Consider the following 15,928-nt stretch of genomic DNA (forward strand, 5'->3'; position numbering starts at 1 on the left):
ACTGGAAACCAGTTGGTTTGTATGTCTCAGTTACACTCCGCCTTAACAAGGTTAGCCATTTGGAGAGTTTACCAGACACATTAAACCACAAAATGCTGAATGCAGTCTTCCATGTTTGGTTTTGTGGAAGCGTTTTATTTATTGCAGCAACGTCATTACTGAATTGGTGAATCACACTGCCCTCACACCGATCACTGCTTTAAGGACTGACTGAGTAAATTGCCATATTTAATGAAAATTGTTATCAAACAAGTTTGGTGACTACATATCATAATAAGAAAATATGATTTTTATTATTTTCTTGGAATTTCCAAACTCTTTTCAATCGATTTTCTATGGCTTTGTAAAGGGACACAGTAGCTGGAGAACTGATCAAAGCCAGCTCCAGTACATCATATTTCCAGGTGTATTCTGTTATGTCCAGGACTTTGGTAATGGTGATCATCAACTTATCAGCAACTAGATTGCCTTTACCCTTCCCTTCAGTACCCTGGCAAAGCTAGGATGGTTTCTCCACCTAATGTGATGAGCCAGTTATGCTAGCCTTTTTGTGCTGATGTAAAGTAGTTTTGATGCCTGTTGACACTAAACTGGTAGCATAATTTGGGAATAAAAAGAAAAAAAACTGCAAATCTGAAACAAAAACAGAAAATGCTAGAAATACACAGCAAGTCAGTCAGCACGTGTAAAGAGAAAAAACAGGTTAACATTTTGAGCACAAGAACCTTTTCCAGAACTGAATGGTTATTAAGTCCCTGAGTAAACAGAAAAGAGTAGAAAAAGAGGTGGGGGGGGGCGGAATGGAGGAGATAGCGTACTCCAGTCAGATAGGAAGTTAATGGGTTGAAAGACCTGCAACGAGATTAAGAAAGAAGTAGGAACCCGTTAGATATTATAAATGATTATCTAGCAAGGGAAAAGACAACAGAAGAATAAAAGAATGTGAAAATAGCTAAGATGGTGAAAAGCATGGGAAAAGCTCATACCAGGAAAAAAAGACAAGATGGAGGGGAGGGAAGAAGATGTGCAAGAAGTGCAAAACCAAAGCAGGGAATGCTAGAAACTTGCCAATCCCCAGCAATCCTTGCTAAAAGAAAACGTGGGATAATACTACGGTCTGAAGAAAATCCGAACGTCCGAGTGTAATTAAACCATTCTGAACATTTCTCTTAGGGTTTATATTATAGGTACGTTCTTTTTATATCTGCCATTTGTTATGTTTCCTATTGCTATTTGTAAATAGTTATTCGTTTCTTAAGGTGGTAACCCCGTGGTCTACATAGTAATGTTTACCATTTTGAAGAGAATTTAGTAAAGAGGTCCAAACCTACGTTAAATCTGGTAAGCAGATTATCACAACAGCAGCAACTATTGGCAAGGGAAGAGTATCGAAAAACTAGCGCTTCCAGACCACAGGGGACAAAGGAATTAACTGCAGTGAAGCATTAGAAACATTAACAATGCAACTTCATTTTACAAGATTATATCGACACCAAGCACAGATATGCTTTTGCAAACATATTATGATCAATTTTCTTCTAAAGCCAGTAAAATGCAGACATTTTAAATCAGGCAATGGGAATTATTGATGACTTGTCACCCATAGATAGTATAAATGTAGAGCAACAACTAACTGCAGCTTTTCAGTCCATTACACAAATACAGACTTCCAGCACACATAATTTCATGTCATCTCCCCCGTTACCCATCAACAGTCAAACAGCTGCAGCCGCTTAATAAATTACATTCCAGCAAATATGAATGCAATAACATCAATCTAGTGTGCAAGCTGCACAATCTGTATGAATATATCAAAAGTGTTTCACGAGACTCCAACTACCACAATCAGCACTTTTCCTCCATGTATTTATAGCGAATCCCCCAAGGTGGTTTAAAGGGATTGCTTGAATCGTAAATGATTTTTATGAGGGGCTTTATGCAAGCTTAACCCGTTCAATTCAAAAAGACTTGCAACATGTTTAATAGAGAAGCAGGAACCTGTTAGTATAAAAGATTATCCAGTGAGACAAAAGGCAACAGAAGAATAAAAGAATACACAAATAGCTAAAATGTATGGGAAGAGCCCAAACCATAAAAAAGGCAGGATGTGGGAGACAAGCTAAGAAACAATACAAGAGAGAGACATTTTATTTTTCTTATGACTGATTAACACCATGCGAGATGAAATGTATACTTTTATACTGGTCCATGTGTCATTATATAGTTTGTTTTTGAGAGGGACAAAAGGGAAGTGAAATAGTGCTCCGTGTACTAAACATTAGGACAAGTTTGAAGAATGTTTTGGTGGGATTGATCAAATAATGCAGGTTACAGTACAAAACAAAATGTAAAAGATGAAAATCCATGCTCATTTTCCGAAGCTAAATATGAAAAGACTGAACTAAAGAATTTGCACATGGCTAAGATGGTGAAAATCGTTGGAAAAGTATATCCTATTCTCGAGAGTTAAATGTAGAAGGGCACAGAAATTAAAAGGGGGCAATGAGAGAGAGGGTGAGGGGAGATTGAGTGAGAGGGAGGGCAAGAGGGGATTGAGAGACTAGAGAGAGAGAGTGGATTGAGACAGAGGCGAGGGTGGGGAGAAAGCAGGGACCGGGTATTGAATTTGGATGATCAGCCATGATCGCATTGAATGGCGGAGCAGGCGCGAGGGGCCGAATGGCCTACTCCTGCTCCTATCTTCTATGTTTCTATGAGGGGGGATTGAGAGGGAGGGCGAGGGGGGATTGAGGGCGAGGGGGGATTGAGAGGGAGGGCGAGGGGGGATTGAGGGCGAGGGGGGATTGAGGGCGAGGGGGGATTGAGGGTGAGGGGGGATTGAGGGCGAGGGGGGATTGAGGGCGAGGGGAGGGATTGAGGGCGAGGGGAGGGTGGATTGAGAGGGAGGGGGGATTGAGAGCGAGGGTGAGGGGGGACTGAGAGCAAGGGGGGATTGAGAGGGAGGGGGGATTGAGAGGGAGGGCGAGGGGGGATCGAGAGCGAGGGGGGATCGAGAGGGAGAGCGGGGGGGATCGAGAGGGAGGGGGGATTGAGAGCGAGGGCGAGGGGGGATCGAGAGGGAGGGGGGATTGAGAGCGAGGGCGAGGGGGGATCGAGGGCGAGGGGGGATCGAGGGGGACTGAGGGGGATTGGGACTGAGGGGGAGGGGGACTGAGGGGGAGGGGGACTGAGGGGGAGGGGGACTGAGGGGGAGGGGGACTGAGAGCGAGGGTGAGGGGGGACTGAGAGCAAGGGGGGATTGAGAGGGAGGGGGGATTGAGAGGGAGGGCGAGGGGGGATCGAGAGCAAGGGGGATTGAGAGGGAGAGCGAGGGGGGATTGAGAGGGGGGATTGAGAGGGAGGGGGGATTGAGCGCGAAGGAGAGGGGGGATTGAGAGGGAGGGGGGGTTTGAGAGGGAGGGGGGGTTTGAGAGGGAGGGGGGTTTGAGAGCGAAGGAGAGGGGGGATTGAGAGTGAGGGCGAGGGGGGGGATTGAGAGGGAGGGTGAGGGGGGGATTGAGAGGGAGGGTGAAGGGGGATTGAGAAAATCGGGGGCATGTTAATTCAGATATCCTGGCACCGCAGCTACTCAGAGGAAAAGCATGCTCACATATGAAACTTATGATTAAGGGCAAATGATTTCATGTATATCAAATAGAAGAAGGGAAGGCGTAATAACCTAAGCCTGAATTAGTTCTCAATGAATCAGAAAAACTGTGACCCCCCAAGGAACTACTTTAATTACTTAATTTACTTATACAGTAAATCAGTTTATAGCCACTAAATATAAATACCATGACCCTTTAAGCACTAAAGCAGAGCTTATTCTGCACAGATGATAAGCAATTAAGTTACTAATCAAGATTGCTAAGAGATGGAAATATTCACCCAAGAATGCATAGGAGGAGGGAGAAAAACACCACATCTCCTGTCCTTCCTCGAGAATGCCAATAATGTATTATTCCTTGCTCTCTATGGGGGACACCAAAAAAGATTTCTTTTGGATTTTCTTCTTTCGATCGTCCTCACAGGTGTAGTGGGGCAGGACTCATGCCCATTGACTTCCCAGCAATGACCCTAACTGAACTTTTTGGGCCAGCCCAATTTCAATACCGACATAGTTCCTGGCACTAACACATCTGAGTTGGAGTTTGACATTTAGGGATGGGAAGTAGCTTGCTGCTGTAGGATTTAAACACCTGCAGGAGCTTAAAAACACTGATATTTCTCTTTGAAATCAATTTGAAAATCTTTGCAGAATGTCACGGCAATTTGCTGCAGGGCGCAGAGCCCCAGATTTTCACAGGCAGCAGTGGAAGTTCTTTTGGGTCAAGTAAGGCAGAGAAACGAGGCCAACTTTAGGAACAAGCAGAGAATGCTCCGGCACAGTGGAAGGTGTCTAGGGTAGTCAAGTCCATCTCCACAATTCAGTGCCACAAGAAGTTTAATGACCTACCAGTTAAGCCAAATAAAAGTCAAGCACACGTTCCTGGAATGCACAGAACTAAGTATGTCTGCCATTTACAACCTCCTCCCCTTAATTGTGTTAAAGTGCTTCAACAGCTCACTATCAATGCCCTGGAGAAACTACGGGCCTCCGTATACCTCCAGTCTTCACTAACAGCCTTACATGCATGCACAGAGAAAGCCTCATATTAAATGCTTGCTTGGTTCATGCATCTGTCACCACCCCATTATGGGCTGACTGCTGACACCTGGTTTTGACTGCATTTCATGGAAACCACAGGGCACCCTCACTTTTTGCATTTTTCTTAAAAGGAGCAGAAAGCCCATAACATGAGAGAGACACTAAACACAGGTGGATTACTGTGAGTAGTTTCTTACCTGTTGTGCTTTTGTTCCATGGCAGTTCCACCATTAGTTCAAGGTAATTCCTGGTCAAAGCAAACTCTGGCATAGACTGAGGCATCTTCTTTAATCTGCAAATGGAAAAACCCATTGAAAAATGTAAAGAATGTGCTTTGTGGAGTTTTATGTCAGTTCTTTTTAAACTTCTACACCCTCTCTATCCAACTGAGACTGGGATCACTTTTGTGATTGCAGGACTAGTTCATAAAAAACCCCAGAAAACAGACAAAAAGTCAAGTTCAAATAACTAAAATCTGAATATTCCTGGGGAAGAGCTTGGAAGCATTGATGGACAATAGGGCAATTTAAAAAAAACTCCGCCTTATTTGAACTGTTCGTTAATTCAAAATGAAAAATAGGAAGACATGTGACAGTCACTATGGAATCTGATAACATTTCAGCATGATCTAATTCCTTTGCAACACTAGTGCTGATGAGTTAGGTACCAGTTGATTTACCTGCCAAAGTGCTCCAAATCAGAATATTGTTTTGAAAAATGTATATTATTGTCATTGGTTTAGTTTTACAAAGATGTGCAGGTTAGGTTGATTGGCTATGATAAATTGACCCTTAGTGTTAGGGGGATTAAATACGTGGGGTTACGGGGATAGGGTGGGATATGTGTCGGTGCAGGCTCGATGGGCCGAAATGGCCTCTATCTGCACTGTGGGGTTTCTGTGATTCTGTGATCAGAGCAACATCACTGGGGAAAAATGTCAAACATTTAACCTTGCTAGGAAATGCCACTCTGTCACATATTTTGGAATTATTTAATTTCAACAGTGCACACATTCCAAAGATTAGTCCAAAACATCGGGTACCTATCTTGTGATATAAATCAGAGTCGATCAAATGGAACAGGTTCCTTTACGAAAATCAATTAAAAAAAAATAGCACCTAGCACATCAAGTATTCTGTTCTTCAACTGTAGCCACCAAAAAAGGTTTCTGTTACTGGTCAATTGTCATCATGTACCTTTTGAGCTCCTTTATGCAAACTTTCATTGCCTGCTCTGGCATATTTGTACTTTTAATCTTCTTCTCCAGCATGACAATATCATCACCATCATCATCATCTTCCTCCTCCACTGCATCCAAATGCAACGGTCTTCCTGGAATGTGATTGTTTCTTCGAATAGATCGGATGGTCACAATCTGGTAGTTGTACAAGTATTTCTGATAAGTATAACAGGGTCTACAATTTACAATTATACAGCACCTTTAACGTAGGAAAACATCCCAAGGTGCTTCACAAAAGTGTTATTCATATTCAGAAACCTTTCTACTTTGTGTGATTTGGAGTGTGCAGCACTCTTTCATAGAAATGGTCACTGATGCAGTCTCGCAAATTAGCACTTCTTTAGACAATGAAACCAGACAAATAAACCTTCAAATGTTTTCTCCCAAAACAAAATTGGAATATGTTAAATAATTAAGCAATAGCTAATTACAGGTCAATTCCTTTAGTCAGTCAGTCGCAGTTCTTGGTAAAGTACAAACAGAGATCATTACTAGGGAATGCAATTCCTCTTAATAAAAATGGGAGAATGCTTGTTTTTCACCATAATGAGTCACTAAAAATAGTGGGAACCTATGCCTTCCAAATGTTTCTGAAAATGTGATTTTGTCAGGTCATTAAATAAGAACACAAACCTGTAATTTTCCTTTTTTTTTAAAACAACTTACATTTATATAGCGCCTTTGGCATAGTAAAATATCCCAATGTGCTTCACAAAAGCGTAATCAGACAAAAACTGACACTGGGCCGTAGAAGATGATATTAGGACGGGTGACTAAAAGCTTGGTTGAAGAGGTAGATATTAAGGAGGGCCTTAAAGGAGAGAGAGGTGGAAAGGTTTAGGGATGGAATTCCAGAGCAGGTCAGGTACTAGAATAGAGAACATAGTCGCTGTAGAAAGCGTTGAAATTCTTTAAAGAATTGCAACCCTTAGTGCAGCGAACACAGTACGCAAGTGACTGAGTGACATTTTGCCTTCAGTGTTAGAAACATCGGTGAGAAAATTTACAGTTGTGCCCCCTACACCCTCAATCTAGTTTGAATATACAGCTAATCATTTTCATACATTGATAAAAATAAGAAATCATTTTATGATTTTTTTTTAATTGAACGGGAAAAAAAAGGAAAATTTCGAAATGCATTCTTTACTGCACCAACATATTCACAGTTACACATATAGCAAGTATCAAATCAATAGGCTAACACCAGGGGCAGATTATTAACACATGGGCCTACAGGGCTCACGCCCAAACTCACCATAGCACAAAAAAAATCATACTAACAGTATGCTAGTGACTTATATACAGTAAGTCATTCCTACCCTTTTTTCATCATTTGGCTTGGGCTTCTGAGTTTTCTGAAGTAATTTTAGTCCTTCAATTTGCCGAACAAGCAATGGGATGGTCTTCTTAAATCTCTCTTCTAATCCAACAGCATCCAGTATCTGTGTGTCAGAGGCAAGATCAGAACAGAAAGAAAATTGGACATTATTGAAGTGTTCGAAAAAGTTATGTCCGCAGACTTAAAACCACAATTTCAGGCAGCAAAGCTCCATATAACAATGCAAATTAAAGTGCATATCATCATGTGCTAACGTCAAATACTAAACTTACAACTGAAAAATCTACCAAGTTTCTAATATTTAAAAATAAACAATTGGCAGCGCTGCTCTTTGCTCTCAATCTTGGCCAGTGTTTTCTGTGTCGAATTTTTAACTTGTATTTCTGATTACTGGAAACAGCATGGGACGGAACGGGGCGTGCGTAAAATTGGGTTTGTTTTCAATTGCAGCTGTTCCACAGCCTAGACGTGTACTTAAAATTTTTAAAGTCTATGTTTAGCATTAAGTGCATGTGTATAATCAAGCATACCTGCAGCTTTTCATTGGTACTTGTGCGGATAATTGATGCCAAGATGTCAGGCAATGTTTCTTTCGGAAGGCTATCCAGTAAATGTCTCAGCTTAGCAACCACTGGTACTGACATATCCAACATCTCCACCAACTGCAAACATTAAGGAATTATCCATTACTGCACAAGTTTGTAGTAAGTGGTGTGGGTCACATATTATCTGATGCTTACAAGCTTTGGGAATATTTAAAGATTTCTCCATTAAATCACACCATCAACTTTTTGCTAACTCCTCAGAAAACAACATTTGAGGTTTCAAAATCTTTCAAACACATTGGCCCCGATATTTACTCAGAGACGGGAAGAGAGCGGGTGGAGGATTTTCGGATAGGAAACCCGGAAGTATGGGTTTCCTGCACGTCCTGCTGAATTTAACGGCAAACTTGTAAATATTTTCAACAGTTTTCCCGCCCGACAGCGAGCCAGGTGGTCAGGCTGCCTGGCTGGAAAGCAGCCGGGGAGTGGGTGTCTGGTAAGTCTGACATTGCGGGGGGATTCAGGCATCGCGGCGTGTGGGGAGGGGGGGTGAATTCGGTCACCGTGCAGGGGTGACTCGTACATCGCTCGGGGAGGAGAAACGGAAAGCGCGGTGGATTGGCCAATTGGAGGGGAGTGGAGGTCAGTCGCTCAAGGATGTTCGATCGCGTGGCGGTAAGCAAAAGAAAGGAAGGAGAAAAACAAAAGTGGCAGTCAGAGAAATCAACGGTTTAAATCAAACATGGCCACAGTAAATAATAATTCTAATAGGTCTAAGAGCATTAAAAAAATAAGCCTGAAGGCTTTGTGTCTTAATGCGAGGAGCATTCGTAATAAGCTGGATGAATTGGCTACGCAAATAGAAGTAAACGAATATGATTTGGTTGGGATTACGGAAACGTGGCTCAAGGATGGCCAAGGCTGGGAACTCAACATCCAGGGGTATTCGATATTCAGGAAAGATAGGCAAAAAGGAAAGGGAGGTGGGGTAGCATTACTGGTTAAAGAAGGGATTTACATAATTGTAAGGAAGGATATTAGCTCTGATGATGTGGAATCTGTATGGGTAGAATTGAGAAATACCAAGGGGCAGAAAACGTTAGTGGGAGTGGTATATAGACCTCCAAACAGTAATGCGGAGGTTGGGGATGGCATTAAAAAGGGAAATTAAAGAAGCGTGCAATAAGGGCACAGCAGTTATCATGGGTGACTTTAATCTACATATAGATTGGGCTAACCAAATTAGTAACAATACTGTGGAGGAGGAATCCTGGAGTGTTTACGGGATGGTTTCCTGGACCAATATGTCGAGGAACCAACCAGAGATCAGGCCATCTTAGACTGGGTATTATGTAACGAGAAAGGATTAATTAGCAATCTTGTTGTACGAGGCCCCCTTGGGTCGGAGCGATCATAATATGATTGAATTCTTCATTAAGATGGAGAATGAAGTAGTTGACTCAGAGGCTAGGGTCCTAAATTTAAATAAAGGAAACTACGATGGTCTGAAGCACGAGTTGGGTAGGATTGATTGGGGAATGTCACTCAAAGGGTTGGCGGTGGATAGGCAATGGCAAACATTTAAAGATCGCATGGATGAACTACAGAATTTGTTCATCCCAGTTTGGCATAAAAATAAAACAAAAAAGGTGACTCAACCGTGGCTAACAAGGGAAATTAGGGATAGCATAAGATCCAAGGAGAGGACATGTAAATTGGCCAGAAAAAGCAATAATCCTGAGGATTGGGAGCAATTTAGGATTGAACAAAGGAGGACAAAGGGATTAATTAAGAAGGGGAAAATAGAATGAGAGTAAGCTTGCAGGGAACATAAAAACTGACTGTAAAAGCTTTTATAGATATGTGAAGAGAAAAAGATTGGTGAAGTCAAACGTAGGTCCCTTGCAGTCAGAATCAGGGGAATTTATAATGGGGAACAAAGAAATGGCAGACCAACTAAATACATATTTTGGTTCTGTCTTCACAAAGGAGGACACAAATAACCTCCCAGAGATGCCAGGGAACATAGGGTCTGATGAAAGGGACGAACTTAAAGAAATCAGTATTTGTAGGGAAATGGTGTTAGGAAAATTGATGGGATTGAAGGCCGATAAATCCCCAGGGCCTGATAATCTACATCCTAGGGTACTTAAGGAAGTGGCCCTAGAAATAGTAGATGCATTGCTGATCATCTTCCAACATTCGATGGAATCTGGAATAGTACCCATGGATTGGAGGGTAGCTAATGTTACCCCACTATTCAAAAAAGGTGGTAGAGAGAAAACGGGGAATTACAGACCGGTAAGCCTGACATCGGTAGTGGGGAAAATGTTAGAGTCCACTATAAAAGATGTAATAGCAGAGCACTTGGAAAACAGTGACAGGATCGGACAAAGTCAACATGGATTCACAAAAGGTAAATCGTGCTTGACTAATCTACTGGGATTTTTTGAGGATGTAACTGGTAAAATAGATAAGGGAGAACCAGTGGATGTGGAGTATCTGGACTTTCAGAAGGCCTTCGATAAGGTCCCGCCTAAGAGATTAGCATGTAAAGTTAAGGCACATGGGATTGGGGGCAAGGTACTGACTTGGATAGAGAACTGGTTGGCAGACAGAAAGCAAAGAGTTGGAATAAACGGGTCCTTTTCCGAGTGGCAGGCAGTGACTAGTGGGGTACCGCAGGGATCGGTCCTTGGACCCCAGCTATTCACAATACATATTAATGATCTAGACAAGGGAACTAGATGTAATATCTCCAAATTTGCAGACGACACAAAGCTGGGTGGGCTTGTGTGCTGTGAGGAGGATGTCGAGAAACTCCAGGATGATTTGGACATGTTGGGTGATTGGGCAGAAACATGGCAGATGCAATATAACGTGGATAAATGTGAGGTTGTCCACTTTGGTGGCAAAAACAGGAAGGCAGGTTATTATTTAAATGGCAATAGATTGGGAGAAGGGGAAGTGCAACGAGACCTGGGTGTCCTTGTGCACCAGTCACTGAAGGTAAGCATGCAGGTGCAGCAGGCGGTTAAGAAGGCAAATGGTATGTTGGCCTTCGTAGCGAGAGGGTTTGAGTACAGGAACTTGCTGCAGTTGTACAGGGCCTTGGTGAGACCACATCTTGAATATCGTGTGCAGTTTTGGTCGCCTTATCTGAGGAAGGATGTTCTTGCCATGGAAGGAGTTCAGCGAAGATTCACCAGGCTGATACCTGGGATGGCCGGAATGACGTATGAGGAGAGATTGGGTCGATTAGGCTTGTACTCGCTGGAGTTTAGGAGAATGAGAGGTGATCTCATTGAAACTTATAAAATTCTGACAGGGCTGGACAGACTAGATGCAGGAAGGATGTTCCCGATGGTCGGGGACTCCAGAACCAGGGGACACAGTCTAAGGATAAAGGGTAGGCCATTTAGGACAGAAATGAGGAGGAATTTCTTCACCCAGAGAGTGGTGAACCTGTGGAACTCTCTACCACAGAAGGCAGTGGAGGCCAGTTCATTAAATATATTCAAGAAGGAGTTGGATATGTTTCTTATGGCTAAAGGGATCAAGGGGTATGGGGAGAAAGCAGGGACCAGGTACTGAATGTGGATGATCAGCCATGATCGCATTGAATGGCGGAGCAGGCTCGAGGGGCCGAATGGCCTACTCCTGCTCCTATCTTCTATGTATCTATGTTGGGCCTAGGGGAAATAATTCTGCTCCTCCCGGCCCAGAGGCAATGCAATAAAGACTCTTATTTCATGGATCCGGCCCTTCTCATCTCCTTTTACCTGCCAGGATTTCAGAGGCTCGGGAATCCCAGCCTCCATGCATTAAAAATAAAAATTGTGTTAAAATGCAGGCACGCAGTCTCCTTAAAAGAATTTAGTGACCAACCCACCTCCTGAGAGCGGGCTGGTCGCCCGCCCGCCCGCTAAACCGCCTCCGGAAGTAGGTGGGTTGGGGTCCGGTTAGAGAATTCAAAATGTTTTACCTTCCCACCTACCTCAAACCCACCCAACCTTGGATGTTAAAATTCCCCCTATTTTGTCAAGTAGTGCAATGTGTTGGTGCTCTACCACACTGCCACTGCCTTGAATGCCCTCAACCTCTTGGGTGAAGAAAGCTATCGGGAGAATTTCTGCTCAGGAAGATTAAGAAAAAAGGAAGGGAAAAAAATCCTATTACAAAATGTATGCTCATGCTCAACATTGTGGGCCTCATTTTTTCAACAGATCTATATTTGTGTTTTACAAAATAGCTGTTCAGTAGTTCTGCTTAACATTTCCTCTTCCTTGAATTGTTCAGAGATGGGGAAAGAGATTATCGTATATAAAGGGAGTTGACTCCCCCTTTATGCTGATTTTGTTAAATTATGAAACAAAGTCTACTGTTGACAATATTACTGGATAAACATGTTGATATGACAAATCTCTACTGCTACGTAACCAAGATGCTAACCTGCTTAAAATAAACAGGCTAAAGTCTCCTGTAAAACAGTGAACAAAAAAAGGTGAAACAAACGTCTTAAATTTTCATCCACCGATATTGTCTTCAAGCACCCTTTCCAAATCAGCACAGAAAGTAGCCTCAGCTATGTTCAAAATTTACTTTCACAGCAATGGCAAGTACATCTAACATGCCAGTTATTACTTAATGACAAGCTTTCCCAACATAAGAATCTCATTAGAAATGTGTTCTGGACATCTTTACAGATGCTTCTCTCTTCCCCTCTTGGCTTCACCAGAGTACAGTGTCCTCTTTTTGCCATAACAAAGAAAGCCTTGAGGTAGTTCTTGTAAACTTCCAGCACCTCCTCGCCAGAAAAAGAGCTACAAAAGCTTGAAATTTCTGGTCTGCGATTCACATCAAGTCACATCACCTCTAGATTCAATGTCTCCTATTTCCTCCTTGCCTGCCTCCCATCTTTCATGCTTCATTAACGCAAATTTATCCAAAAGTCAGCCCAGGTATCCTGTTCCTCACCCACCACCCTTGTCCTGACTGGCCTACATTGGTTCACTGTCCCTAACATACTGAATTTAAAATCCTCGATCTTCAAAGCCCTTACTGGCCTCAAAACCCATCTTTTCGACCAAGCTTGGAGCCACCTCTCTTAACTTTCCCACACAATGGCATTGTATCAGTTCTTTACCCCCTTTACCTGGGTTTTTTTATTTCTCCTGCTGTAAAGCACCTTGGAATGTTTCCTATGTTAAAGAGTGCTAGATAAATTGTTGATTCATAAAAATTAGATTTTAAATGTGTGGTATGTATTTATAAATAAAATATCAAGACTAGGGTGGGAGATATCTCTTGTCCCAACGCTGACAAAAATTAACTGAAAGTTTGCCTTTGCCTCTTGAAAAATTGACATTTTAACTTCCAGAGTGTTTTTTTTTACATATACCTCACTCTACATTCAAATCATCTTGCGGAGCCAAGATTTACTGCGATGGTTGAAGTTTGCATTCTGCTATGTTGTAGCATAGTCAACTACCCTCCTGTTTAATAAAACCGAAACTGATACAAGGAAATGATAAGGAGATTGCATTCATAACTGCAAAACATCTTACACAGACCTGTACTGCGTATTTGTAGAACTGCTGCGAAAGGTCACTCAGCTCCCCAGTACCATCTGTGTATTGCTCCAGCCGATCAAGTTGTTCCACTTCAGCCACTGGATATGGCTTCTCCTTCAGCACCTCAAGTATGTGAAACCGACAGAGGCCTGTGATCAACAGAGTATAGTGTGGCTTTGGCCAATTACTACCCACTACCTGTACAGCAATACCAGCTGTGCCAATCCTACAAATAAAAGAGAAAAAAAAGCAGTCAGCAAATGAAAACAATAGAGTATGAATTTACCTTTTTTTGTTTTTAAGAAACACAGTATCACAGGAATTATGTTTTCAAGCACGGGCAGCCAAGGTGTTGCTGTCGATAAAAGTGTACCAGTGATAATTCTCATAGTAGAATTCAGCCAGACATCAATGGATTTGACACGTGGACATGATAGCCATGCTGGAGAGCAATAATCCGCTGTAGAGTACACCAGGGCGAGTGCTACCATACGGAGGGTTTGAGCGTCTGCTCTCCGTGTGGATCGGCGAGTTTCTGGATCAAGTTGACCCTACTCTTTAGTTTCTTCCCAAGGTTCTGGAGATGCTATCTATATGACAGGGTGCGATCGAGGGTGACTCCTAAATAGGAGGGTTTTTTTGGCATGATTTACCTCTGCACCTCAAAAGAAGACTTTCAGAGCTTGGTTTGCTTGATGGGTATTGAGGTGGAATGTCGAGGTGATGGTCTATTGCGGATCGCACCACCACACCCACGCCGCGAATGTGCAGTCTCCAGAGAATACAACTGCTACACCAGCAACGACACACCGATCCAGGCCGACTTGAACAACCTACCACCAACCCGGCTCAAATCTAGGCGGCCAGTTTGGACCGTCGCCGAAGCCCTTCAGCAATCTCCCCTCAGCCTTGGTGACCGATGACAAAATGCTTGGAAGAACTGTGACATACGGAATGGATTCCTTATAGAGGACCCCACAGTACAACCTGAAGGATCAAGCGTTCCTCACAAACAGTGGACAACCATCAACCGCCTCAGAATGGATCATGGTCGATGCTGCCACCCTCTCCATAGATGGAAGATTAAAGCATCCCCATCATGCGACTGTGGAGCTCCTAATCAGACCCTGGAGCACATCATTGAGCACTGCCCTCAGAGGAAATTCGCACACAGCCTACAAGATATCCACATTGTTACACTTAGATATTGACATCTGATTTGCTTTGCTACTACCATACGGAAAAAGATGACATGAATGATATAAAATTAGAAAATGCAACAATACTAGAATCACAACAAAAAAAAATATATGTAAAGAATACATGCAGTCCCTGGCTATCAATCACATATAGTAAGAGGACCAAGCAGAGCAAAGTGATTATTGGGTGATCTGGGTCGACATATTACTACAAAAACCAATGTCAAGGGTACTTTTAAATTTTAATAGAAAGTTCTCCCAAATCAGAATGTGTACATGAATTTGCAACAAAATTCAAGAATCAAGACATGGAAAGAAACCATCAGCAATATCCTATAAAAATGTTACATATCAGTTTTCATTGGGTGTTAATTACCTATTAGAGGGAAGACACAGGAAACAAGTCTAGTTCTGAAAATGAGGTTTCATAATCGTATTTCAACAAAACAGATCAAAAACATTCTTTAAAATGTCAATTAGGTTATTTACATTACCCAACAAGCAAAGACAACATTAGAGAGCTCGCTGCAGAGCTCAGTGACCAGGGTGAAGTCCACTGAAACCTGTCCCCAATATAATTGGATTGAAATCACAGTTATATTCATTTTGACAAATCAGTTTTGTTGTCAAGTAATTTACTAGCAGATCTCCTCACAAACAATTTTTTAATTAAAAAAAAAAATTGTTCTTCTGGCTTGCTGTCAACGTCTCGGCTTCTGTCCTACTCCCTAGTTCTTTAGTCTGCTTTGTATTTGTTCAGTTTTCGCTTTGTATGGCTCTTCTTGTTTCTGTATTTCTAAGTTTTTATGTGTCAGTCTGTAGCACTTTTGTCTCTATATATCAGAAGATTATGGGTTCAAACTCCAGTACAGACCTCAGTGCAGTTCTGAGAGGGAGCTGCATTGTCAGAAGTACTGCCTTTGTGAAGAAATGTTAAACAGAGGCCCTGTCTGCCTGTTCAAGTGGAAGTAAAAGAGTCCATGAAACTATTTGAAGAGCAGTACATTCCCTCAGTGTTCAGACATCCCTCTCTCAAGCAGCACCACCACCAAAAACAATTGTCTGGATATTCATTCATTTGCTGTTTGTGGGTCCTTGCTGGCGACAAAATTAACTGCTATGTTTGCCTACATAACAACAATGACTAGGCACACAAAACAAATCCATCAGTTGTAAAGCACTTTAGGACATGCTGAGGCCATGAAAGGTGCTATTTAAATACAAGTCCTTCTTTACATAGGTATGTGGGTCTTGAGCAGAAGACGCTGTTATCTCAGCGAGGAGGCAGCAGGAGCAGCCCAAGTCCACACAGCCAAAGCGGCCGGCTGTGAAATTGCACAGGACCAGGGATAACAACAGCAGATTGAAGAGTAAGGAATGCAGA

General features: G+C 42.4%; 1 protein-coding gene across 2 annotated transcripts in view; it reads right to left on the minus strand.

Moving 5' to 3' along the window:
- Nucleotides 1–15,928, minus strand: part of lonp2 (lon peptidase 2, peroxisomal) — a 101,413-nt gene that overhangs the window by 81,270 nt on the left and 4,215 nt on the right. Inside the window, exons 2-6 of one of the 2 annotated variants that reach the window (XM_085991499.1) lie at nt 13,346–13,571; nt 7,758–7,889; nt 7,208–7,330; nt 5,845–6,044; nt 4,846–4,940 (exon numbers count right to left, since the gene is read on the minus strand). In XM_085991499.1, the coding sequence (XP_085847625.1) occupies nt 4,846–4,940; nt 5,845–6,044; nt 7,208–7,330; nt 7,758–7,889; nt 13,346–13,571 (776 nt within the window). The remainder of the gene's footprint in view (nt 1–4,845; nt 4,941–5,844; nt 6,045–7,207; nt 7,331–7,757; nt 7,890–13,345; nt 13,572–15,928) is intronic. The other variant, XM_085991500.1, reaches the window with a different exon arrangement.

Source organism: Somniosus microcephalus, chromosome 6, assembly GCF_052327205.1.
Source record: "Somniosus microcephalus isolate GS21.2 chromosome 6, FLI_Smic_1.0, whole genome shotgun sequence".
Lineage (NCBI taxonomy): Eukaryota > Metazoa > Chordata > Chondrichthyes > Squaliformes > Somniosidae > Somniosus > Somniosus microcephalus.